This window comes from Hippopotamus amphibius, chromosome 10 (assembly GCF_030028045.1).
Source record: "Hippopotamus amphibius kiboko isolate mHipAmp2 chromosome 10, mHipAmp2.hap2, whole genome shotgun sequence".
NCBI classification, from domain to species: domain Eukaryota; kingdom Metazoa; phylum Chordata; class Mammalia; order Artiodactyla; family Hippopotamidae; genus Hippopotamus; species Hippopotamus amphibius.
In genome coordinates this window covers 58,524,648-58,545,483 of record NC_080195.1, presented here as the reverse complement: position 1 = coordinate 58,545,483, position 20,836 = coordinate 58,524,648, and the positions used below count along the sequence as shown (strand labels likewise).

The 20,836-nt window shown below is 36.9% G+C and overlaps 1 protein-coding gene across 1 annotated transcript in view; it reads right to left on the bottom strand.

The window, feature by feature from the left end:
- Positions 1 to 2,901: 2,901 nt before the first annotated feature.
- Positions 2,902 to 20,836, bottom strand: part of CD200R1 (CD200 receptor 1) — a 34,947-nt gene continuing 17,012 nt past the window's right edge. The window contains 10 exon segments of the mRNA XM_057697066.1: positions 2,902 to 4,313; positions 4,978 to 5,023; positions 5,728 to 5,830; positions 9,977 to 10,228; positions 10,348 to 10,680; positions 12,302 to 12,347; positions 12,350 to 12,418; positions 12,421 to 12,488; positions 14,132 to 14,194; positions 16,492 to 16,575. Coding sequence (XP_057553049.1) covers positions 4,173 to 4,313; positions 4,978 to 5,023; positions 5,728 to 5,830; positions 9,977 to 10,228; positions 10,348 to 10,680; positions 12,302 to 12,347; positions 12,350 to 12,418; positions 12,421 to 12,488; positions 14,132 to 14,194; positions 16,492 to 16,575 — 1,205 coding nt within the window. The 3' untranslated portion in view covers positions 2,902 to 4,172.

Here is a 20,836-nt window from a genome sequence, read left to right as displayed (position 1 = left end):
TTTTAAGATTTACTCTATTAGCAACTTTCAAATGTGCAATACTGTATCATTAACTATAGCCACCATGCTGTACATTATATCCCTATGACTTATTTATTTTATAACTGGAAGTTTGTACCTTTGGACTCCCTTCACGCATTTCACCCACACCCACTCCCTGGCAGCCACCAATCTATCCTCTGTATCTGTAACCTTGGTTTGGGTTTTGTTTTTTGGGTTTTGTTTTTTGTTTTTAAGATTCTACATAAGTGAGTTCACATGGTATTTATCTTTCTTTGTCTGACTTATTCCACTCGGCATAATGCCCTCAAAGTCCATCTATGTTGTCACAAATGGTAAGATTTCATTCTTTTTTTATGGCTGAATTGTATTCCATCATATGTATTTACCACATTTTCTTTATCCATGCATCCATCAGTGGACACTTAGATTGTTTCCATGTCTTGGCTACAGTAAATAACCAATCCAGCAAAACAGAGTAAAAGAAAAACTAAAACAGAGTTGGGGTTAGGAAACATAGTAAATGAGACATGTAAAGTAAGATTGTAGAAATATGGCCAAATATGTAAGTAATCACAACAAATGTGAATGGTTTAAATTCTTTTATTAAAGAAGCAGTCCTTGCTCCAGGGCGTCTCGTTGGTTTGGCCATGTTTTTGGCAGTTTTAAATTGTGATCTGAGGCTTCCCCTCTTCTATCCTGCTTTGTCCTCACACTGGTCAGAATGTCCATCATTTAAAAAAATCTACAAACAGTGAATGCTGGAAAGGGTGTGGAGAAAAGGGAATCCTCTTACACTGTTAGTGTGAATGTAAATTGTACAGCCACTATGGAGAACAATTTGGAGGTTCCTTAAAAAACTAAAAATAGAACTACCATATGACCCAGCAATCCCACTCCTTGGCATATACCTAGAGAAAACCAATATTCAAAAACATACACGTACCCCAATGTTCATTGCAGCACTATTTACAATAGCCAGGACATGAAAGCAACCTAAATGTCCATCAACAGAGGAATGGATAAAGAGGATGTGGTACATATATACAATGGAATATTACTCAGCCATAAAAAAGGATAAAATAATGCCATTTGCAGCAACATGGATGGACCTAGAGATTGTCATACTGAGTTAAATAAGACCAGAAAGACAAATATCATATGATATTGCTTATATGTGGAATCTAAAAAAAAGGGTACAAATGAACTTATTTACAAAACAGAAGTAGAGTCACAGACATAGAAAACAAACTTATGGTTACCAGGAGATAAGGAGGGGAAGGAATAAATTGGGAGATTGGGATGGACATATATACACTACTATGTATAAAATAGAGAACTCATGAGGACCTAGTGTATAGCACAGGGAACTCTACTCAATACTCTATAATGGTCTATATGGGAAAAGAATCTAAAAAAAAAAGAGTGGATATATGTACATGTATAACTGATTTCACTTTGCTATACACCTGAAACTAACACAACATTGTAAATCAACTATACACCAATAAAAAAAATTTTAAGAAGTTTAAATTCTCAAATGAGTTAATAAAAAACAGCTCTATCTTCTTTCTTAAAAAGTTATAGTTTCCTTATAATAGGTATGCCTAAAGTAAAATTTCACAGAAAAGTTGAAAATAATGAGACAGACGACACACCAGGCAAATACTAACCAGTGAAAGGATGGACTGGGCAGTCAAGAAGGGAGCTGTTAGGGTTCCCATCAAAAAAGAACTTACCATTCAGCTCCAAAAAGTGCAATTAGCTGGTGGTCTTCAGTTGCTAAGACCCTCAGGCTTCATTCCAGCTTGTGAACTGAGCCCATATTCTTCCCAACCAGTGACAGAGCAGGAAAGGGTATCAGAGTTTGACCATCTCTGCTCATAAAAGACTCTTTTTAGAAGCAGTCCTTGCTCCAGGGCGTCTCGTTGGTTTGGCCATGTTTTTGGCAGTTTTAAATTGTGATCTGAGGCTTCCCCTCTTCTATCCTGCTTTGTCCTCTCTTTCCTTTCACAAGTCTCATTCAGATCAGCATCATGGTCTAAGGACTTGCCCTTCTCTATCCTGTTTCCAACCCCTTTAATCTTTCAAAGGTGTAACCACTCTCTCCCAATTAATCTTTTCTTGACTAATTCCATCTCACCCTCTGCTTTCTGGAGTACCTGTCACACTTGGTCCAATCTCTAGATTTTCTGATTCAACAGGTCTAAAGAGGATTTGGGGAATCTATATAATTTTTTTATTTCCTCACATGATTTTGATATTCAGCTATGTTTAACACCTATGGTAGTGGAAGATTTTAATACATTTATTTCTTGTACAATGTAAATTTGACATTATAAATTATCTTGAAGTCTTTAGTATGGTGTCATTTGACATGATTGTTTTGAAATTATCAAGTTAAGATGTAAAATATTTAAACAGATGTTCTTGGACCTAACTAAGAGTGAACCTCATCCCACCGAGGGGATGGATGAAGGATTAAGAAAAGGTCAAAAACAGGGTTATGGTGTTTATTGTGCACGCTTCTTGGTGATATTTATACAGAAGCTTAATGGACTTTTTTCTGGGCCAAGTCAAAATGGTTTGGTCAAAATATCATGGGTCAAGTGTCATTATATTAGTTTTACATCCAAAATAGACTAAAAATCCTTTTAAGGATAAAGCCTAGAGTAAACAAAATGCCTTCAAGGAGACAAACATATTAACAAAACAAAATAGCTGTCTTAAATGTTTCAAATGGCACAATAAAGAATGAACAGATTTTGTTTTAATGTCTACCATGTTGAAAAATTTTAATTTTCAGTATCATCTCTCCTGCTATGGCATAAATAGACATATTTTTCATAATTAAAACATATCTTTCATAATATTAAAAATGATTAATATACACATTCCCAATATTTTATTCCATAGAAAAATGGAGGAAAGGGTCATGCCATCCCATGCCCATTCCTTTAGCATATAGATCATATTTTATAAATATCCCAAGTCCTCCATAATGCATATCTAGCTGGTTATACAGTCAATAAACATTTTTTATTTGATAAATACATCATAATAAAGTGTACACCACAAAAACACACATTTCCAATGTACCACATCTGCAAAACTATTAGGCATTAGATAGCAATACCTCTGTAGAGATATAAGGTCAGAAGAAGCTAATGTCCTCACATGTGTGCATGTGTGTCCTCCCTCTCTCCCTCCCTCACTCTCTCGTGCGCGCGCGCGCGTGCACGTATGAAAGGAAAAGATAAATTCAGCTTTATTAAATAGTGAAATTGTTGTTATAATCTTATATCATATTAGCTAACAGGAGGTTAGCATTTTACAGATATTAAAATAACATAAAAGGCACATTCAAACAGGGTTGGAGGAAATGTAAATTGATACAATTTAACATATCAGTCAATAATAGAAATGCACAAACCCTTTGACCTGGCAATTTCACTCAAGGAAATTATCTTACAAATATATTCAAACACATAGGAGGAGATATATCCACAAGAAGCATTCTATGTAGTATTATTTATAATAGCAAAACAAACAAAACTTAACCTAAATGTCCACTACTGGGGGTGTGATTAATTAAATTAAATTCCATTACATACAATGGAATTTTATGTAACTATTAGGAAGAATGAGGTAGCTCTGCTTGTGCTGACATAAAAGATCTTCAGGATATATTACATTATTAGCTTTCTATAAGTACAGAACAAAATTATGGTATGTTCCCATTCATGTCGTGACAAGGATATGTGTATGTATATGTAAATGGACATATAAGTGTACACATATACCATGTGTATAGATATGACATATGCACATAGAAATTTTCTAGAAGATTACATAAAAACTGTTGGTAATTGTTCTTTCTGTGGAGTTATTTGAGGTAACTCAGTTTTCATCATCTACTATACTGAACAATTTGAATATTTTATCATGAGCATGTGCCTTCTTTGTAATAATATCAGTTCTTCAAAGAACTAGCTAGTGACAGCTAAAATTCTAAAATTTCAAATGTATAAGGATATGGATGCAAATCCTCTAAAATATCTCTGTCTTCTAAGAAGCTTTGGAAAGCTAATTTCAAAATAGGCCTTCCATTCCAGAATTCTAAGAAAATCAAAACAGTATCTGTACTGTATCTTGATTCCTTTGTCTTGGTGCTACATTCCAGAAACATATACAGTATGGAGACTCATCCCATCAACTTCATTTTGTAACAACGGAGAGGTCTTCACTCTGTCTGTAGTATCATAAAGTGGATTGTTCTTCTCTGTGTAGCTGGCATAGGGCTGCATTTCATCCTAAGAAATAACCCAAGGTTAAAATCAATTCAAAAAAGCCAGAAATCACTAAATACCTATGTCTTTCTAACAAGTGCCCACAGCTTTAGAGTCTACCAATAGTGGTCTCTGGGCTTACACGAACATAAGAGCAAGATTTTTCTAATATTTTATCAAAAAATTATTGATTATTTAAGTCTCAGTGTGACATGATAACAGTTGTCTGAAAGTAGGAGTGCAAAAGAATGAAGTGATATAAGTATTTCAGAGGAGAATGTCAAAGACTTAGTAAGCTACTGGCTGTAAGAGATTATAGCGTTGGATAGGCTTTAAGCTTGGGTAAGAGGGAAATGACGATGGTATTGAAAAAAGGAAGTCAAGAATTAGAGATGGTTTAATGGGAGAGGGAATACCAATTCAATCTCCCCAAATGCTATAGTCCAAATGAGGCAAACATTATGTCTTTTGTAGGGTGCAGTTCTTGAAACAAAAGTATGGATTTGGAGTATATATAAATAGTACTTGGTGGATAATTAACAAAATAAATACACCTGATAGCATTGTAAAATTAGAATTTTTGCTTTTCAACTAAAATACTAATATTGATGCAAATTACAAATTATGTGACTAGATTTTCAGACTACATGGCCTAAAAGTTTGTAAATATTTTTAAAATCAATCTTACCTCCTCAACAACTGGAGTAGGTTCTGTTTTTTTCAATTTACATTTTCTGCAAAAATAAAAGTTAGCTGGAGTGAATGACAAAACATTAATATTCAGATTGAAAATGGAAAAACAAAACAGTATGCTATTGACAATTGTAGTTCATTTCGACAGAAGCCTTAATAAGTCAGAAATGAACTAGCAGAAGTGAGTGAAGAATGCTGTTTGTAGTTAATAGATTCAAATAAGATAATTCTGGATTTTGGAAAGGAAAGTGAAATTACGCAAAGAAGTTTGATGTAATAGAATATATGTGACACCTAGTATCTGGTGTATGAAATGAATTATTGTAATTCTTTTCCCAAATAGAAAATAGCATGCACTGTCTCTCCCAAGATCCTGCCCTAAACGGCCTGATTCACTGGGCTTGCATGTCTAAGAAACCTAGAAAAATCCCCCTCATCATTAGGTAGTCCAAGTCTTATTTTCAGGACATGCTTATTGATTATGAGAGAAATAATGTTAACATCTTTTTTTTTAATTTTTATTATATGTTGGACTATAGTTGATTTACAATGTTGTGTCAGTTTCAGGTGTACAGCAAAGTGATTCAGTTATATATATACATATATCTATTCTTTTTTATATTCTTTTCCCATTTAGGTTATTACAGAATATTGAGCAGGGTTTCTTTTTTTACCCAGTCAATTCCATATTTCTGACTCCTTTCTAACCCAATAAAGCTGGAGAAGAGAATGCATCAGTCAGTACCTGCAGCCACTGATTTTCAAAAGCCAAATAGATCCCACGATGACCAAGATAATAAAAACAGGGGAGATGATAGATAAAATTCCTGAGGATGGTGTTTTGGCACCTGTAAATATATACACAAAAATATAAGATTTACTATTATTCAACAGTAGAAAGAAATGAGCTATCAAGCCATGAAATTATGGAGGAAAATAAAAGCATATTACTAAGTGAAAGGAGCCAATCTGAAAAGGCTAAATAGTGTATAATTCCAACCATATGACATTCTGAAAGAGGCAAAACTATGGAGTAAAAAGATCAGGGGTTGTTAGAGGTTAGGGTGGAAGGAGGGATGAGTAGGTGGAACAGAGGATTTTTATGGCAGTGAAACTATTCTATATGATACTATAATGGTGAACACATGTCATTTATACATTTGTCAAAACTCATAGAATGTGTACCTAGAGTGAACCCTAATGTCAACTATGGACTTTGAGTGATAAGGATGTGTTAAGGTAGAGTCATTGATTATAAGAAAGTTACCACTGAGGTATGGGGGATGTAGATAGACAAGGAGACGTGCATGTGTAGGGGCAAGGGTTATATGGAAACTCTGCACTTTCCACTCAATATTTCCATCATCCTAAAACTGCTCCAGGGCTTCCAAGGTGGCGCAGTGGTTAAGAATCCGCCTGCCAATGCAGAGGTCACGGGTTCGATCCCAGGTCCAGGAAGATCCCACATGCCGTGGAGCGACTAAGCCCATGTGCCAAAAAATAAAAAATAAAACTGCTCCAAAAAATAAAGTCTACTTAAAAATTATATATATAGCGTGGTTCAAAAATGTCTCACAGTATATGAAATTCATTTCTGTGATTTTATTTTAAAATCTTTGACCCATTAATAGCTCAAATAATTGTTTTAATTAAATTGCTTTATCATTTCAGACTCTTGAGTTTTCAACAAGACATCATCTTAGGTCAGTATTTTGTTGCTTTAAGGATTCATGTGGTGAATTCCTGTAGGAGAGATGTGAAATTTAGATCTCTCTGTTACAGTAACAGTGTTTCTTATCTCCAATATGCAGAAATAAATAAGGAGTTGTAAGGAAGGTATTTGAAAAAATTAACCCTAATTCTGAAGTCACCTTTCTTCCAGGGCGTTAAAATTGAAATGAAGGCCTGGCAGCAAATTTAAGCTATTCTCTAACTGTTGGCAGCAATATAAAGCTCCATCTGACAAGAGGACGAGTCCGTCAAGTAACTGCCAACTCTGAGAGGTGTTAAGACTGTGCTCCTGGTCTTTCCTGAATGTGGCTGGCAGAGCCGAGGGAGGTGAGTGGAGGCTGCACCCACCTTCCTTCAATACTTTGCTTTTAAACATTGGATTTTTTATTTGAAAAAGAAAAGTTTGGTGTTACACTTAAAAACTACACTGTTTTGAAGCCCTCTGTTTCAAACTAATGGACTTTCTTTTATTGTAAGTGCACTAACAGAGGTGAAGATCCACCTTGCAAGGAAGACATACCTGAATTGGGTGGGAGTGGACTAGAGAGTCCCCCCAATTCTGAGAGTCTATAAATATGACATCATATTGTAGTACTGAGTGGTCAGACTTCATACATAACCAGGGCGTTACTCTCCTCAGTAAATACTGCTAAACTACATATATTTAAAACTTTAAGAATGGATAGTAGAAAATGGTGGTTTAAACCCATGTATTTTTCTCTTCTCCTTTCTTAGCACTTACTAAAATATCAGTAGAGAATTTTTTAAAGTATAGATTTGCAAAAACAAAGAGAACATGGATGAAGACAAGAACAGATGAAAGATTTCAACTTGTTTTTAAGTGAAAATGAACAGAAGAATGGCCAAAAATCAGACTGAAATAAGTATAAACCTTAGTGAACTCCAGGAAGACTCTAGAGTAGGAAGGACCAAATACAGAGAAGGAGGAATGTGGGGAGTGAAGTGTGGAGCTAAAAGTTGGAAACTTCCTTGAAGGTCTGTATTAAGATCAGATCGGACTTCCCTGGTAGCGCAGTGGTTAAGAATCTGCCTGCCAATGCAGGGGACACGGGTTCGAGCCCTGGTCTGGGAAGATTCCACATGCCGCAGAGCAACTAAGTCCATGTGCCACAACTACTGAGCCTGCACTCTAGAGCCCGCAAACTACAACTACTGAGCCTGTGTGCTGCAACTATTGAAGCCCAAGCACCTGGAGCCCATGCTCCACAACTAGAGAAGCCACCACAATGAGAAGCCCACACACTCCAACGAATCACGGCAACTAGAGAAAGCCTACACACAGCAACAAAGACCCAACATAGCCAAAAGTAAATAAATAAATAATAAAATAAATAAAAATTTTAAAAACCACATATTAAAAAAAAAAAATCAGATAAGCTGCCAAGTCTCCTCCCACCCTGTGCAACCAGGCCACCACACCTTCCCCAAACAGCAGAAAACAGGAAATGTGGCCCAAAGAAGATGAACTGGAGAAACTCCAGAGTCAAGGATCCATACATAACATAGGGTGGAGATGAAGTGTCATTAAAGGAAAGTTTGAGTTCTGAACAGTCATACACACACACACACACACACCACACACTGATAGTCAGGAATATCCCTCCAAGGCAAGAGATTGGAGAGTTATTTTTTGCAGAGTCTTTAACAGCCTCAGAGAAAAGGCCTTCAGATACATAAGGAAATAAGGAATCCCCAATTTTAAAACAATTACCTGTTTTCACCCTATGGAAGCCTACTAGCTGACAAACCCACTCACAGATAACATAGCTTCCAATCAGCTCCTTAGTGCTCACTTTGAAGTGAATGGATGAGTTAAGGAAAGCCTTATATGTGGAAGAAAGATTAAAACAAACAAATGTCAGAAAGGCAGAAGGAACTCAGATTACACAGACGTGGCATCAAGCAGAGGACTGAGGGAAAGAGAATGTCCAGGGAAGCAAGTCTCGGAACCAACCAGGCCAGATTAGAACAAGAGCATGTAAAAACCCAAGAAAGAATGTCTTCAAGAAAAAAATGGAACTGACAGATTACCTAACAAATCTGACCATTTGGAAAGCTGTATTAAGAGGCATTTTCTAGGGTTTTATTTTGTTTTTGTTTTTTTAGTATTAGTGATAATTAATAATAGGTACATTCATTATTAAGGAAATGAAAAAGGAAAGAAATTAAGGCCAAGAAAAACAAAAAGTTATTCAAAAACGAAAGTATGAATTTATTGTTTGATTCAGCACTTAACAAAACATACATGTTCAAAATAATGTAAACACTGGCTATTTAATTTAACCAAAAATTGCTATTTTACTACATATGAAAGATGAGGGAAGGGAAGAAGGTAAATCGTCATCTACCATAAGAGGAAGTGGGTACACTAGGTTTAAATTTGCTATATTAAGAAATAACAGCATAACCGTGTTGTTTATAAAAACTGAGTCAATTACTAGAAGAAACACTTGAAGATCTGAAAGTACTTGTCTCTAGAGAGTTGTGTAAGAATGGAGAAGTGGGGGTGGAGAGGCAGAGAAAGGACAGACATTTTTCATGATAGCCTTATAGAACAGCACAGACTTTCAACTATAAGTTACGTTGATTAGAATAACATTTTTATAGCAAGAAATAAGGATGGGAGCAGAGAGTAGAGAAACTAAACTGTAATGAACTGAATCACAGATGCTATTATAAGACATTAAAGAAATTTCACTCGAAGAGCCTGGAGGAGAAAATTCTACCAGATTGAAAATTCATGAGGATAATTTATGAGTGACTTTATTCTTCTAATAAAATCACAATTATTTGATTAAAATTACCCTTTATCCTTTAATTAAAACCATAAGTATTTATGTAAAAGAATACTGCTCAAGCCAATTTAGTCGTACAGAAGGGGACATTAAAAGTAGAATAAATTGGTGAGTTCCCTGGTGGTCTAGTGGTTAGATTCTGGGTTTTCACTGCCATGGCCTGGGTTCAATCCCTGATTGGGGAACTGAGATTCCACAAGCTGCATAACACAGCCAAAAAAAAAAAAAAAAAATAGATTAAATTGCATTCTATAATATGGCTTTTTACAACAAATTTTTGTATTATTCTTCTAGACAATCTCTTTACTTTGAGGAAGCAAGGGAGATAAAGTGGAAGGTGGAAAGAACATCCTTGAGTGAAATTTCTCTGCATACTCCTTTTTCCTTCGTAAAGTAACTCCTCTGCAAGAATGGAAAAATCAAAACAAAACTAGAAAAATTACCAACCTTGATTCAGCTCTATGGACAGACTCCTGTTGCCAGTCAAGTGGGAGATAGAGCAGGACACATTAGGTACATGGCGGTCTTCCCACCGGCATGTACTCTGGACGGTCACTGTGTCATTGCCCCAGTAAGGTTCTTGCTCAGTGACACAGTCTCCCTCCGGGGTCCAGGAGATTTGTGCAGCCGGCTTTCCTGCAAATGCCTTGCACACTGCAGTTCCATTTTCAGTTTGAACCAGGGTCACCTCAGGGGGCACTGCAGAAATGTAGGGGAAATGCTTCAGTCTTAACATATGGAACATGGAATTTCGAGAGAGATTTGTTTCAGCCCAAAATCTGGTTATCTGAAACACCACAATATGTGATGTCCCTTACCTAACACTTGGAGGTTATATCCATGATGGAAATTCCCAGCAGGCATTACTATTTGACACCTGTAATACCCATCATGAGTGATGGCCACTGGATCAATGTGAAGAGCAGGATTCTTGTCAAGTCCGGAGGCCCAGGTTATCCTCTTGTCGGTACAGTTTCCTCCCGTGGTCTCATTTGTGTCACTCCTGAAGGCTCTGAGGCAGGGCGGCTTGTCTCTGAGGACTATTTCCCATGTTGCTAGCAGCACACTTGTCCACAGCACAGCAGGGCAAGAGAGCATAGCCTTTGTATCCACTAGTACCAGTAGTGAAGTGTTAACTGGAAGCACATACACACACACATGCACAAACACAGAGAATAATAAGAGAAGAGCTTGATAAAGAATTTCATGTGTTATATACACTACCAAATGTAAAATAGATAGCTAGTGGGAAGCTGCTGCATAACACAGGGAGATCAACTCGATAATGGGTAATGACTTAAAGGACTGGGATAGGGAGGGTGGGAGGCATATGGGGATATATGTATGGATGTGGCTGATTCACTTTGTTGTGCAGTGAAAGCTGGCACAATAGTGTAGAGCAATTAAATTCCAATAAAGAGCTTAAAAAAGAAAAGAACTTCATGTGTTAAAATTTATTCACAGCATATTACATGAAATTGTACTCGAACATTACTTTGCTGGTGGTCTTATTCCAGAAATACTAGACTTACACATGAAATTAACATTCATGAAATATATATAAAGTATTAAACCCATCCAAAGATTAACCAACTTCCTCCTGTGTTACGTATCATTAACAAAACAACACGAATTATATATGTGACAAAATTGTTTAGTGTCATGAAATTAATTCAGGAGATTTGACATCCATAAGACAGATGAAAATGCAGAATCTAAAATAAAAGACAAAGACAGTTTTCTAAATCTAATCTTTTGCCCACAGAGACTATTAGATTTATTATACAATTTATGCTCCTCGGGGGGGGAAATGGAATAATTAGTAATGTGGTTTTCTCCTCCTAGGTTTTGATGAAAGTGAAAAATCAGTAGCATCAGAACTAAACACCTATCCTTAAGGGTGGCAAACATACATGTGGAAAGATACGGTACTTTCATTAATAAAAGCTAAGATGGCATTCAGGTTGAACAAGTTGGAAATTTTTTTGTTTAATTTTTATTCAGAGAATCACAAAATCAGTTAAATCAACAGATTTTAAAATAATCTGTAATTTCCTTAGTTGTACCATCTCACAAACATGAAAAATGATGATGCCAAGTGGTAAGAGATGCTTAGAAGCATTTTTCTAGAAAAAAACTCGTATAGTATATAAATACAAATCAGTGCAAAAACAAGGATTATTTTCCTCTGTAAATTTTCTGTAAAAAGGATTTTTTTTACACTGCTGGCACAGTGGTTAAGAATCTGCTTGATAATGCAGAGGACATGGGTTCTATCCTGGTCCAGGAAGATCCCACATGCCACAGAGCAGCTAAGCCTGAGCGTCACAACTACTGAAGCCCACACGCCCTAGAGCCTGTGCTCTGCAACAAGAGAAGCCCCTGCTTGCCACAACTAGAGAAAGCCTGCGCGCAGCAGTGAAGACCCAACAACCCAATGCAAACAAAAAAAAAGGTTTTATTGCAAATGTGTGATAGCATCAAATATGCCCTCCAGTGAATTCCCCATCCTTCCTTATTCATTCACATATATTCCTGACAGTTTGCTGTGAACTTGCTCACAGATTTTGTTTCCATACATTCAATATCATTATTAGGATTAAATATAGCATTGACCTATTTTTCCATATTTTAAAGTAAAAATTAAGCCCAGCAATCATCTCCCAATGTAGAAGCTCATGCTTCCCCATAAGCTGACATGTGTCCCTGACTGAAAGGAGTTTGCTGAGAGGTGATTAGGTGTATCTGTTACAAGTCACTTGTAACAAAGGTGTGTCAGTGATTTCATCAGTTTAACATGAACAGAACCAGCTCTAGCATGACAAAATTTTTATTCAGATGAAGCTTATTTTTTCTAAACTTTACATTTAATATTTCTCCTCTCCTTTTTTGGTGTCATCTGCCTCCTCTGTGATATACTCAAGCCTTAGCATTTCATGGCCAAATAAAGATCGTATTACTAGATAAAGGAAGAGGGAGGATTTTTAAAGCAGATCTAAGAGGGCAGCTAAATTCATGCTCTTTCCATCACTCCAAGTGGCATCTGCTCATAGTGAGAAACTGCTAGAGGTTGGGTGTGGGAAGCATATATGTGCATAAGGGAATGATGCTTAAGATAAAACCAGAAAAATAAGGGACTGGTGAGATAGCAAGTTGTGAATGTCCGTCTGTTGTTCTTGGGATTTTGAGCCTTAACTTATAAGCAGTATAAGGCTTTAATGTTCTGCCTAATATTTATCCTCAATATCTTACTCTATTTTTGTAAAAGAAAGTTCTTGCTGATCAAATAAACATGCATTTGAACAGGGGCACAGTATTCAAAGAAATAACTCCAAAGGTAAGGATTCCAAGCACTGCAGATATTCTGTGTTCTTTCACTTTCCTCCATTCTGTAAATTTCAGTCAATCACCCTTCACCTATAATGACAGTTCTTATGTTGTTATTTTTTCCCCCTTTCTTCATCCTCTTCTTTCCCCCTTTCTTCATCCTCTTCTTTCCTTTTTCTTACCTGTTGTGATAATTTACCAACGGCCAGTACCTCCACGACCCCTGTCTGACAAATATATTCTCCATATGCTCCTGTGATTAGCTAGGTGATTTCACTTCTTGCCTCACTGAGAAGATAATAGATTCTTATCTTTGCTTCCAAACTGGCAGTCACATCCCATCTTTTCTGCAATCCTTGTCCTATAGCATCTTTCAGTCTCATCCAATCTTACGCAACAGACAAATTCTTATTAGTTATGGGGTATTTCCTTTCTTTTCTCACAACCATACCCTACATTAAGTCCCCATCGCCATGCACCTGGATTGCTGCAAAAGCCTCCTAACTTCTGTCTCTGTCTCCAAACTCTTCTCCCTTTAGTCCATACCTTACATTGCAGCCAGTACATCATTCTACAACACAGATGTGATTCCCTCAACTCTAAACCCTCCAGAGATCTCTCACTGCCTGGAGAATGAGTTTAAATGTTTTCTTATTCGCTTTGAAAGGCCTCTTTGTCACATTGACTCACTTTGCAATCGTATCACCCAGTACACTGTCCCCACACTGCAGAAAAAAAAAAACCACCAAGCACAATTCCATCGCTATGTCATTTCTCACATTGTTTTCACAGTCTGGGATGCCTTACACAATGCTCTTTTTCTATTAAAATACTTCTTTGAAGACCTCATTCATGTGCTACATCCTCTGTGAAGCCTTCCCTAAGCCTTGGTGCTTAGTCACTCCCTCTCTACACTCCTGGTACACTCGGCGTGAGAGCATACTTCCTCTGCCTGTGTGATGGCTGTGCTCCTGTCTGGGTGCTCCCCACAAAACTGAGCTCCCTGGGGCTCTCTGATAGTCTTGCTCATGTTTATGTCCCCACAAAGCCCAGCCCAGTGCCTGACAGAGAAAGCTCCACAGTCTTCCAGGGGAATTGCACTGCTTTAGGGGAGGATGGGCGGGGTCACTCAGGTCCCTCATCCCACAGCACTCAGATCACCATATTCTTCAACTGGGCGCAAGGCCGGCACTCAGTCCAGCCCATCGACTGTTTCTAAAGAAGTTCAACATTCCATGCTTCAGAACTGGCCTAAAAAAAAAAAAAGCATACTACCTTCTGCAAGAGGTGTTATAGTGCTCTGCTTTCTGTCCGCAGTTGAAGAAATAATTGTTGAAGCTAGAAAATATTCAGAGGAAAGTAGATGAAGTCAATTTTAAATACTTAAATGGAGTGAAAAGCACTATTTCTCCATAAGAGCTTGTATACAACATAATAGAAAATCAATGAACCATACCTAAAATTACACAAAAATCCTTGAGAAAACAGAAATTAGAAGCTGTTCCATCACTATATGGAAAAACATGTTAACATTTGAAAATTATATTTATAAGCTGTTAATCAATGATTTCCCATTTATGTGACATCTCATTTTATACTTGAAACTATTTTGTACAAGATAACCCTTTGCCATCCCTTCCCCTAGCCTTAATGGATTGGTCCATCATGGGCACCTCACATGAGCTGGGCTGATTATAGTCCTTTTTCCAGATGCCACCACCTGATTAAAATTGTTTGGTCCATACGGGGATATGTGTATAAAAACAGATGATTGAACCTGGTGTACCCCCAAAAAAATTAAAAAAAAAAAATTGTTTGGTCCAGTGGTGGGCACCTCACACAGCTGACAAATCAGTGTACTTTCTCAAGAATTTTGGAACCAGAATTGAGAATAATAGTTCATCCCTCTTTCTTCCTCATTTCTTTCTACTGTGATGGTTAATTTTATGAGACAACTTGGCTAGCCCACAGTACGCAGACATTTGGTCAAACAGAATTCTAGATTTTTCTGTGAAGGTATTTTTTATCGGTAGACTTTGAGTAAAGTAAATTACCTTCCATAATGTAGGTGGGCCTCATCCAATCAGTTGAAGGTGTTAATAGAAAAAGACTAACCTTCTGGGAAAGGGAATTCTACCAGCAGCCTGCCTTGAGACTCAAACTGCAGCTCTTCCCGGGGTCTCTAGCTTGCTGGCCTACCCTACATATTTTGGACTTGCCAAGCCTCCACAAACATGTGAGCCAATTCCTTAAAGTAATGCAATCTCTCTCCCTCCCCTCCCCCACCACCCCCATATTTCTCAGTATTTCTCTCTACAGGATGTATGCCTAACACACACATACAAGGGTAAGTCAAAAATTATCCACACTCTGGCTGTAGAATTTATTTTCATTAACTTTTAGAAAAGACAAATACATCATTTTTTGACATAATCTCCTTGTTTTTCTTTCTTTTTTCTTTTTAATAAATTTATTTATTTATTTTATTGGCTGCATTGGGCCTTCGTTGCTGCACACGGGCTTTCTCTAGTTGCAGTGAGTGGGGGATACTCTTCCTTGTGGTGCGCGGGCTTCTCATTGCATGGCCCCTCTTGCTGCAGAGCACAGGCTCCAGGAGCATGGGCTTCAGTAGTTGCGGCACATGGGCTCAATAGTTGTGGCTCATGGGCTCTAAAGCACAGGCTCAATAGTTGTGGCACATGGGCTTAGTTGCTCCACGGCATGTGGTATCTTTCTGGGGCAGGGATCAAACCTGTGTCCCCTGAATTGGCAGGCAGATTCTTACCCACTGCGCCATCTAGGAGGTCCTCTCCTTGCTTTTCAATACACTTTGTCCATCTGCCAACCAGCTTTCATATTACCTCATTAAAAAAATATTTTAGGCTGAGCCGTGAGCCATGAATGCACCACTGTCTTCACCTCTTCATCAGAAGTGAATCTTCGTCCTCACAGGGCTGCTTTCAGGGGACCGAACAGGTGAAAGTCTGATGGAGTAAGATCAGGACTATAGGGAGGATGCTTGAACACCTCAAAACAAAGTTTTTGCAGAGTGTTGACTGTGCAGACAGAAGTGTGAGGACGTGCATTGTCATGCAAGATCACAACGTGTTTCGATAGCAGTCTTCTGCGTTTAATCCCAAGTTTAGGCTTCAGCTCTTCAGCTCTTCAATAAGCATCTCCATCCATTCACACACACTTCTTCATGACAAAACATTTTCTCCATACTGCGCACAAAGTCTTTGATAAATAACGGCACCAGGTACACCCTCAAGACCACAAAAAAAACGAATCACTGCACACTGCTCTTCTTTCGTGTAAATCACAAGTGGGGAACCCATTTTTGCTAGCACCGCAGTTACAAATGAACTGATGTAACACATTCACACCTGCACAGCAGTGACTGGGGAGACAGTAGCCTTGAATGGAAAGCTCTGTCAAGACAGTGAGGGCAACAGAAGTTTTAATATAACCAGAGTGCGGGTAATTTTTGACTCACCCTCGTACATCCTATTCTGTTTCTCTCAGGAACTCTGACTAATACACCTACCTTGGGATAAAAAATAAAACTATACATAAAAAGTATATAAGCATGAAGCATTCTTCTATTAGAATTATCATTAAAAGGTGAGCATTACCCCAACTGCCATTGTCCTTGCCCATCGACTGCATTAATGAGTTGTTTGATGTAACGAGAACTTCCATTCCTGTACTTATGCATTCTGCAAAGACATATGGGATAAAGATGGAAATATGCATTAGTATTTCTGACTCCTATCTAAAATCACATCTTTTCACATTCTTCAGGCTATTTTAGGGTTGCTGTTGCCAATAAATACATAAATTATGACAAGCAAGCGAAAGTCTCAGAAAATTTTGTCCCAGTATGAACCTTTGACTTGATCTCCCTACCTGTTTGGCATATCCCTACTTTAGGCCCAGAGTGCCCCTCACAATGTTCCTGTCTTTATATTCAAGTCAGAGTATTTCTTCTCCCAGACTTATATGCATTTAATCTATCTCCAGTTGTGAAAAAGTGTTTTACTCTCTGGTACAGAATTTGCAGGCACCAGTGATGAGGTAGAAGAAGTTTAGTAGTAATGTGTTGATTGGATGCTGGTATAGAACAAAAAAGGAGTTTCCTAAACATTGTTGAAACCACATCATATAGATAACTGTCTATTAAGTTCAAATTTTATAAGGCAAGTTCTAAGTGAGAGTAAGCATTTTTTGAGTATCAACTCCTGGCAAAGTACTCACTAGGCATAAAGACATCATAATAAACAATACCCTCTTCTCTCAACGAGCCTAAGGTCCAAGCAAGAAATTAGCTATGTAAACAATAATAACATAAAGTTTTTGGTGTGATGATAGAAGTATACATAATGTCCAGAAGTTAAAAAGGAGAGATGTTTAATTTTAAGAGTGCAGGGGTAAGAGGTTAGGAAAGACTCCCTATAATAGATGATATTTGAGCTGGATCTTAGAAGATGAGTTTTCCAGGAAGATAGAAGGAAAAAGATAATTGCACAAAGAAGGACATTTAGAAGAAGACATGAAGCCATGGGATTTTCAAAGAACTACACATAATTCAGTATTGCCATTATGTGAGAAAAACTGGATGTGTGATTAGAATTGAGGCTGGATATTGGCAGGCTCTAACTGTGGAAGACACATCATTCCTAAAAGTGTTCACAAGGAAATAATACACTTCTAATGCATCTACAGTGGATGTATCTGGCTAGCAAAGAGAAATATTTTATAGTAAGATTCAATGTACAGTATTTTTCTGGAGAAATTTTTAATACACTACCCTTAGCTACCATTTGCTTTTATAAAACATTGATAAATAATAATTTTTGAACACATTAGGAACAGATTTTTGGTAATTTGCATGTGTTATTCATTTCAGTCTCTCCACATTGACAGGTATTATCATCCTCTTTTTACAGATAAAGAAATATAGATACACAATGATGAAGCAATTTGGCCAAGGCCAACCAGCTTGGAAGCTACTCCAATTGCCCAATTATTCTTGTGTTGAGTTTTTACTGCAGTGCATAAGAACCAAGGGTTGGATCCTAGCAAATATACCAGGATAAACACGCTGCCCAAATTAACCCAAATTGAGAGAATTAGAGAAGAAAGTCCAAGCCATGTTTCTGTAGAAACATTGAGAGACAAAGGTCTGAAAGAGCACATCAAAAGGCAAGTTATAGAATCAGGATTATAACGGCACTTGGGTACAAGCATTATGAATTTTGGGTCTGCGAGGGAATAGTTAAGCTAAGGAGGGAGATTTGAGACAATTGCCAAAATTCATGGGCCAAACCCACCACTCCCTCACAAGCTCCAGGAGGGCAGGGATTTTCATCTATGTTGTTCATTCTTCATCCTCAGTGCTTAAAAGGGTGATTTGCACAGCTCCCTGGCATGTGGCTGGCTCAAGCTGGGTTAAAAATAAAGGTCAACACAACCCTATAGCAAGCCAGACTAAAGATATGGACAGTTAGTTTACAGAAAAAGAAGTATATATGTCTCTTAGTCATTTAGGAAGAAGTTCAACATCACTTATGGTAAAAGAAATGCAAAGTAAAACTATGCAGAAATGCCATTTCTCACCTATAAGATCATCAAAACCCCAAAGTTTGACAACATACTGTTTGAAAAACTGTAGAGAGATGGGCATGCCAATATACTGATGGCGGGAATGTAAAGTATTACTGCTTTGATAATGGAAAATTTGACAATAACTAACAAATTTACATATGCATTTTCCTTTTGACTCAGCCATATCACTTCTCAGCATCTATCCCAAAGATATGCAGGCAATAATATGCAAAATGTATATAGAGGACTAGTCATTACAACATTGTAATAGCAAGACTTTTAGAAATAATCCAAATAGCCACCCATGGGGAACTAGTTGTCTAAATTATGGTACCTCCACAAAATGAAATACAATGAAACTCTTAAAAAGAATGAGGGATATCTTTATAAACTATTATGGAGTGATCTCCGGGACATATTGTTAAGTGAAAGAAATGGGACAGATAAAAGTATATATAGTATCAAATTTTGTGATATGCAGCTAAAGCAATGCTTACAGAAAAATTAATAGCTTTAAATACTAATTACAAAACAAGAAATATCTAAAATCCACCTAAAGAAGCTGAAAACAAAAGAGAACGAAGAAAATGTTAAAAAGGAAGAGCAGAAATCAACAAAACAGAAAACGATCAAGACAAAAATTAACAAAATCAAAAGCTGGTTCTTTGGGAGTTCTCTGGCAGTTCAGTGGTTAGGACTTGGAGCTTTCACTATCAGGGCCCAGATTTAATCCCTGGTCAGGGAACTAAGATCCTGCAAGCTGTGGTACAGCCAAAACAACAACAACAACAACAAAAACTGGTTCTTTGAAAAGTTCTTCAGTATTTATAAACCAATAGCCAGATTTATAAAGAAAAAAACAGAACACAAATCTCTAATTTCAGGAATGAAAGAAGGGACAGTAACATAGATACTATTACACATTCCTGAAAAAAAACAGCAAGCAAATATTAACTACTATATGCTAATCAAATTCAACAACAGATGAAATGGACAAATTCATTGGAAGACAGCTTTCAAACCTCGTTTTGGATTAAGCTGATAATCTAAAGAGCCTCATATTTATTAAAGAAATTAAATTTGTTGATAAAAATCTTGCCATCAAATTGGCTACACTGACAAATTTAAGCAAACATTTCATAAACAAGTAATATCGGTTCCATACGCAAAACCCTTCAGAAAATACACAAGGAGGGAACACTTCCCTACTCATTTTACGAGGGTAGAATAAACTGTTCACCAAAACCAGGCAAACATATTACAAATAAGAAGAATGACAGACCAGTAACCCTTATACACTTTAAGACACAAAAAGAATTTTCACAAAATATTAGCAAATCAAATCTAGCACTTGTAATACAACATGATCATATAAGGTTTCTTTCAAGAATGCATGTTGACTGAATACTCAATGAAATTGACCACATTAACCGAATAAAGAAGAAAAAACATATCATCATTTCAGCAGATGTAGTAAAAGCGTTTGGCAGAACTCACCACTCATTCATGAATTTTAAAACTCTAGGAATAGAAGTAAACTTCCTCATACTGTTAGAGAGCATCTGTGAAAATCCCATAGCTAACATCATACTTAATAATGAAATATCCCCCCTCTAAAATCAAGAACAAAGCAAGAGTTTCTGCTCTTAGTACTTTTCAATTTTGTACTATAGGTTCTAGCGATTGCAATAAAGCAAGGGGGAAAAAAGGCATATAGATTAGAAACAAAAACATAAAACTGTCTTTATTTGCAGATGACATGGTTGTTAGAAATCTATAAAACAAGCTTCTAGAATTAATTGAAATTAGCAAAGTCATAGTATAAAAATGCTAATAATATTTTAAAACAATTATATTTTTATATACTAGCAACACATGATTAGAAAATAAAATTTTTAAATCAATTCTATTTATAATAATGCAAAAGAAAAAACTTAGGAATAAATTTAACAAAAGATACACAAGGCTCACACACTGAAAACCACAAAACATTACTGAGATAAATTAAAGAATACCTATACAGATGGAGGTAAATACCTTGTTCTTGGATGGAAAGACTCAAGGGGTCAACTCTCCCCAAACTGGTCTACAGATTCAACACAGTCTTAATTAAAACCTAGTAGCCTTTTCTGTGAAAATTAAGAAGCTTAAATTTATATGTGAATGCAAACCTAGACTAGCCACAGCAACATTTAATAAACGAGTAACACTGGGAGACTTATATTACCTAATTTCAAGCTTTACTCTGAAGCTACGCTAATCAAGGCAGTCTGGCATTGGCTAAAGGATAGGCACATACTTCAACAGAGCAGAATAGAGAGTCTAGAAATAGACTCACACATTTGTGGTCTATTGATTGTCACCAAAAGTGTT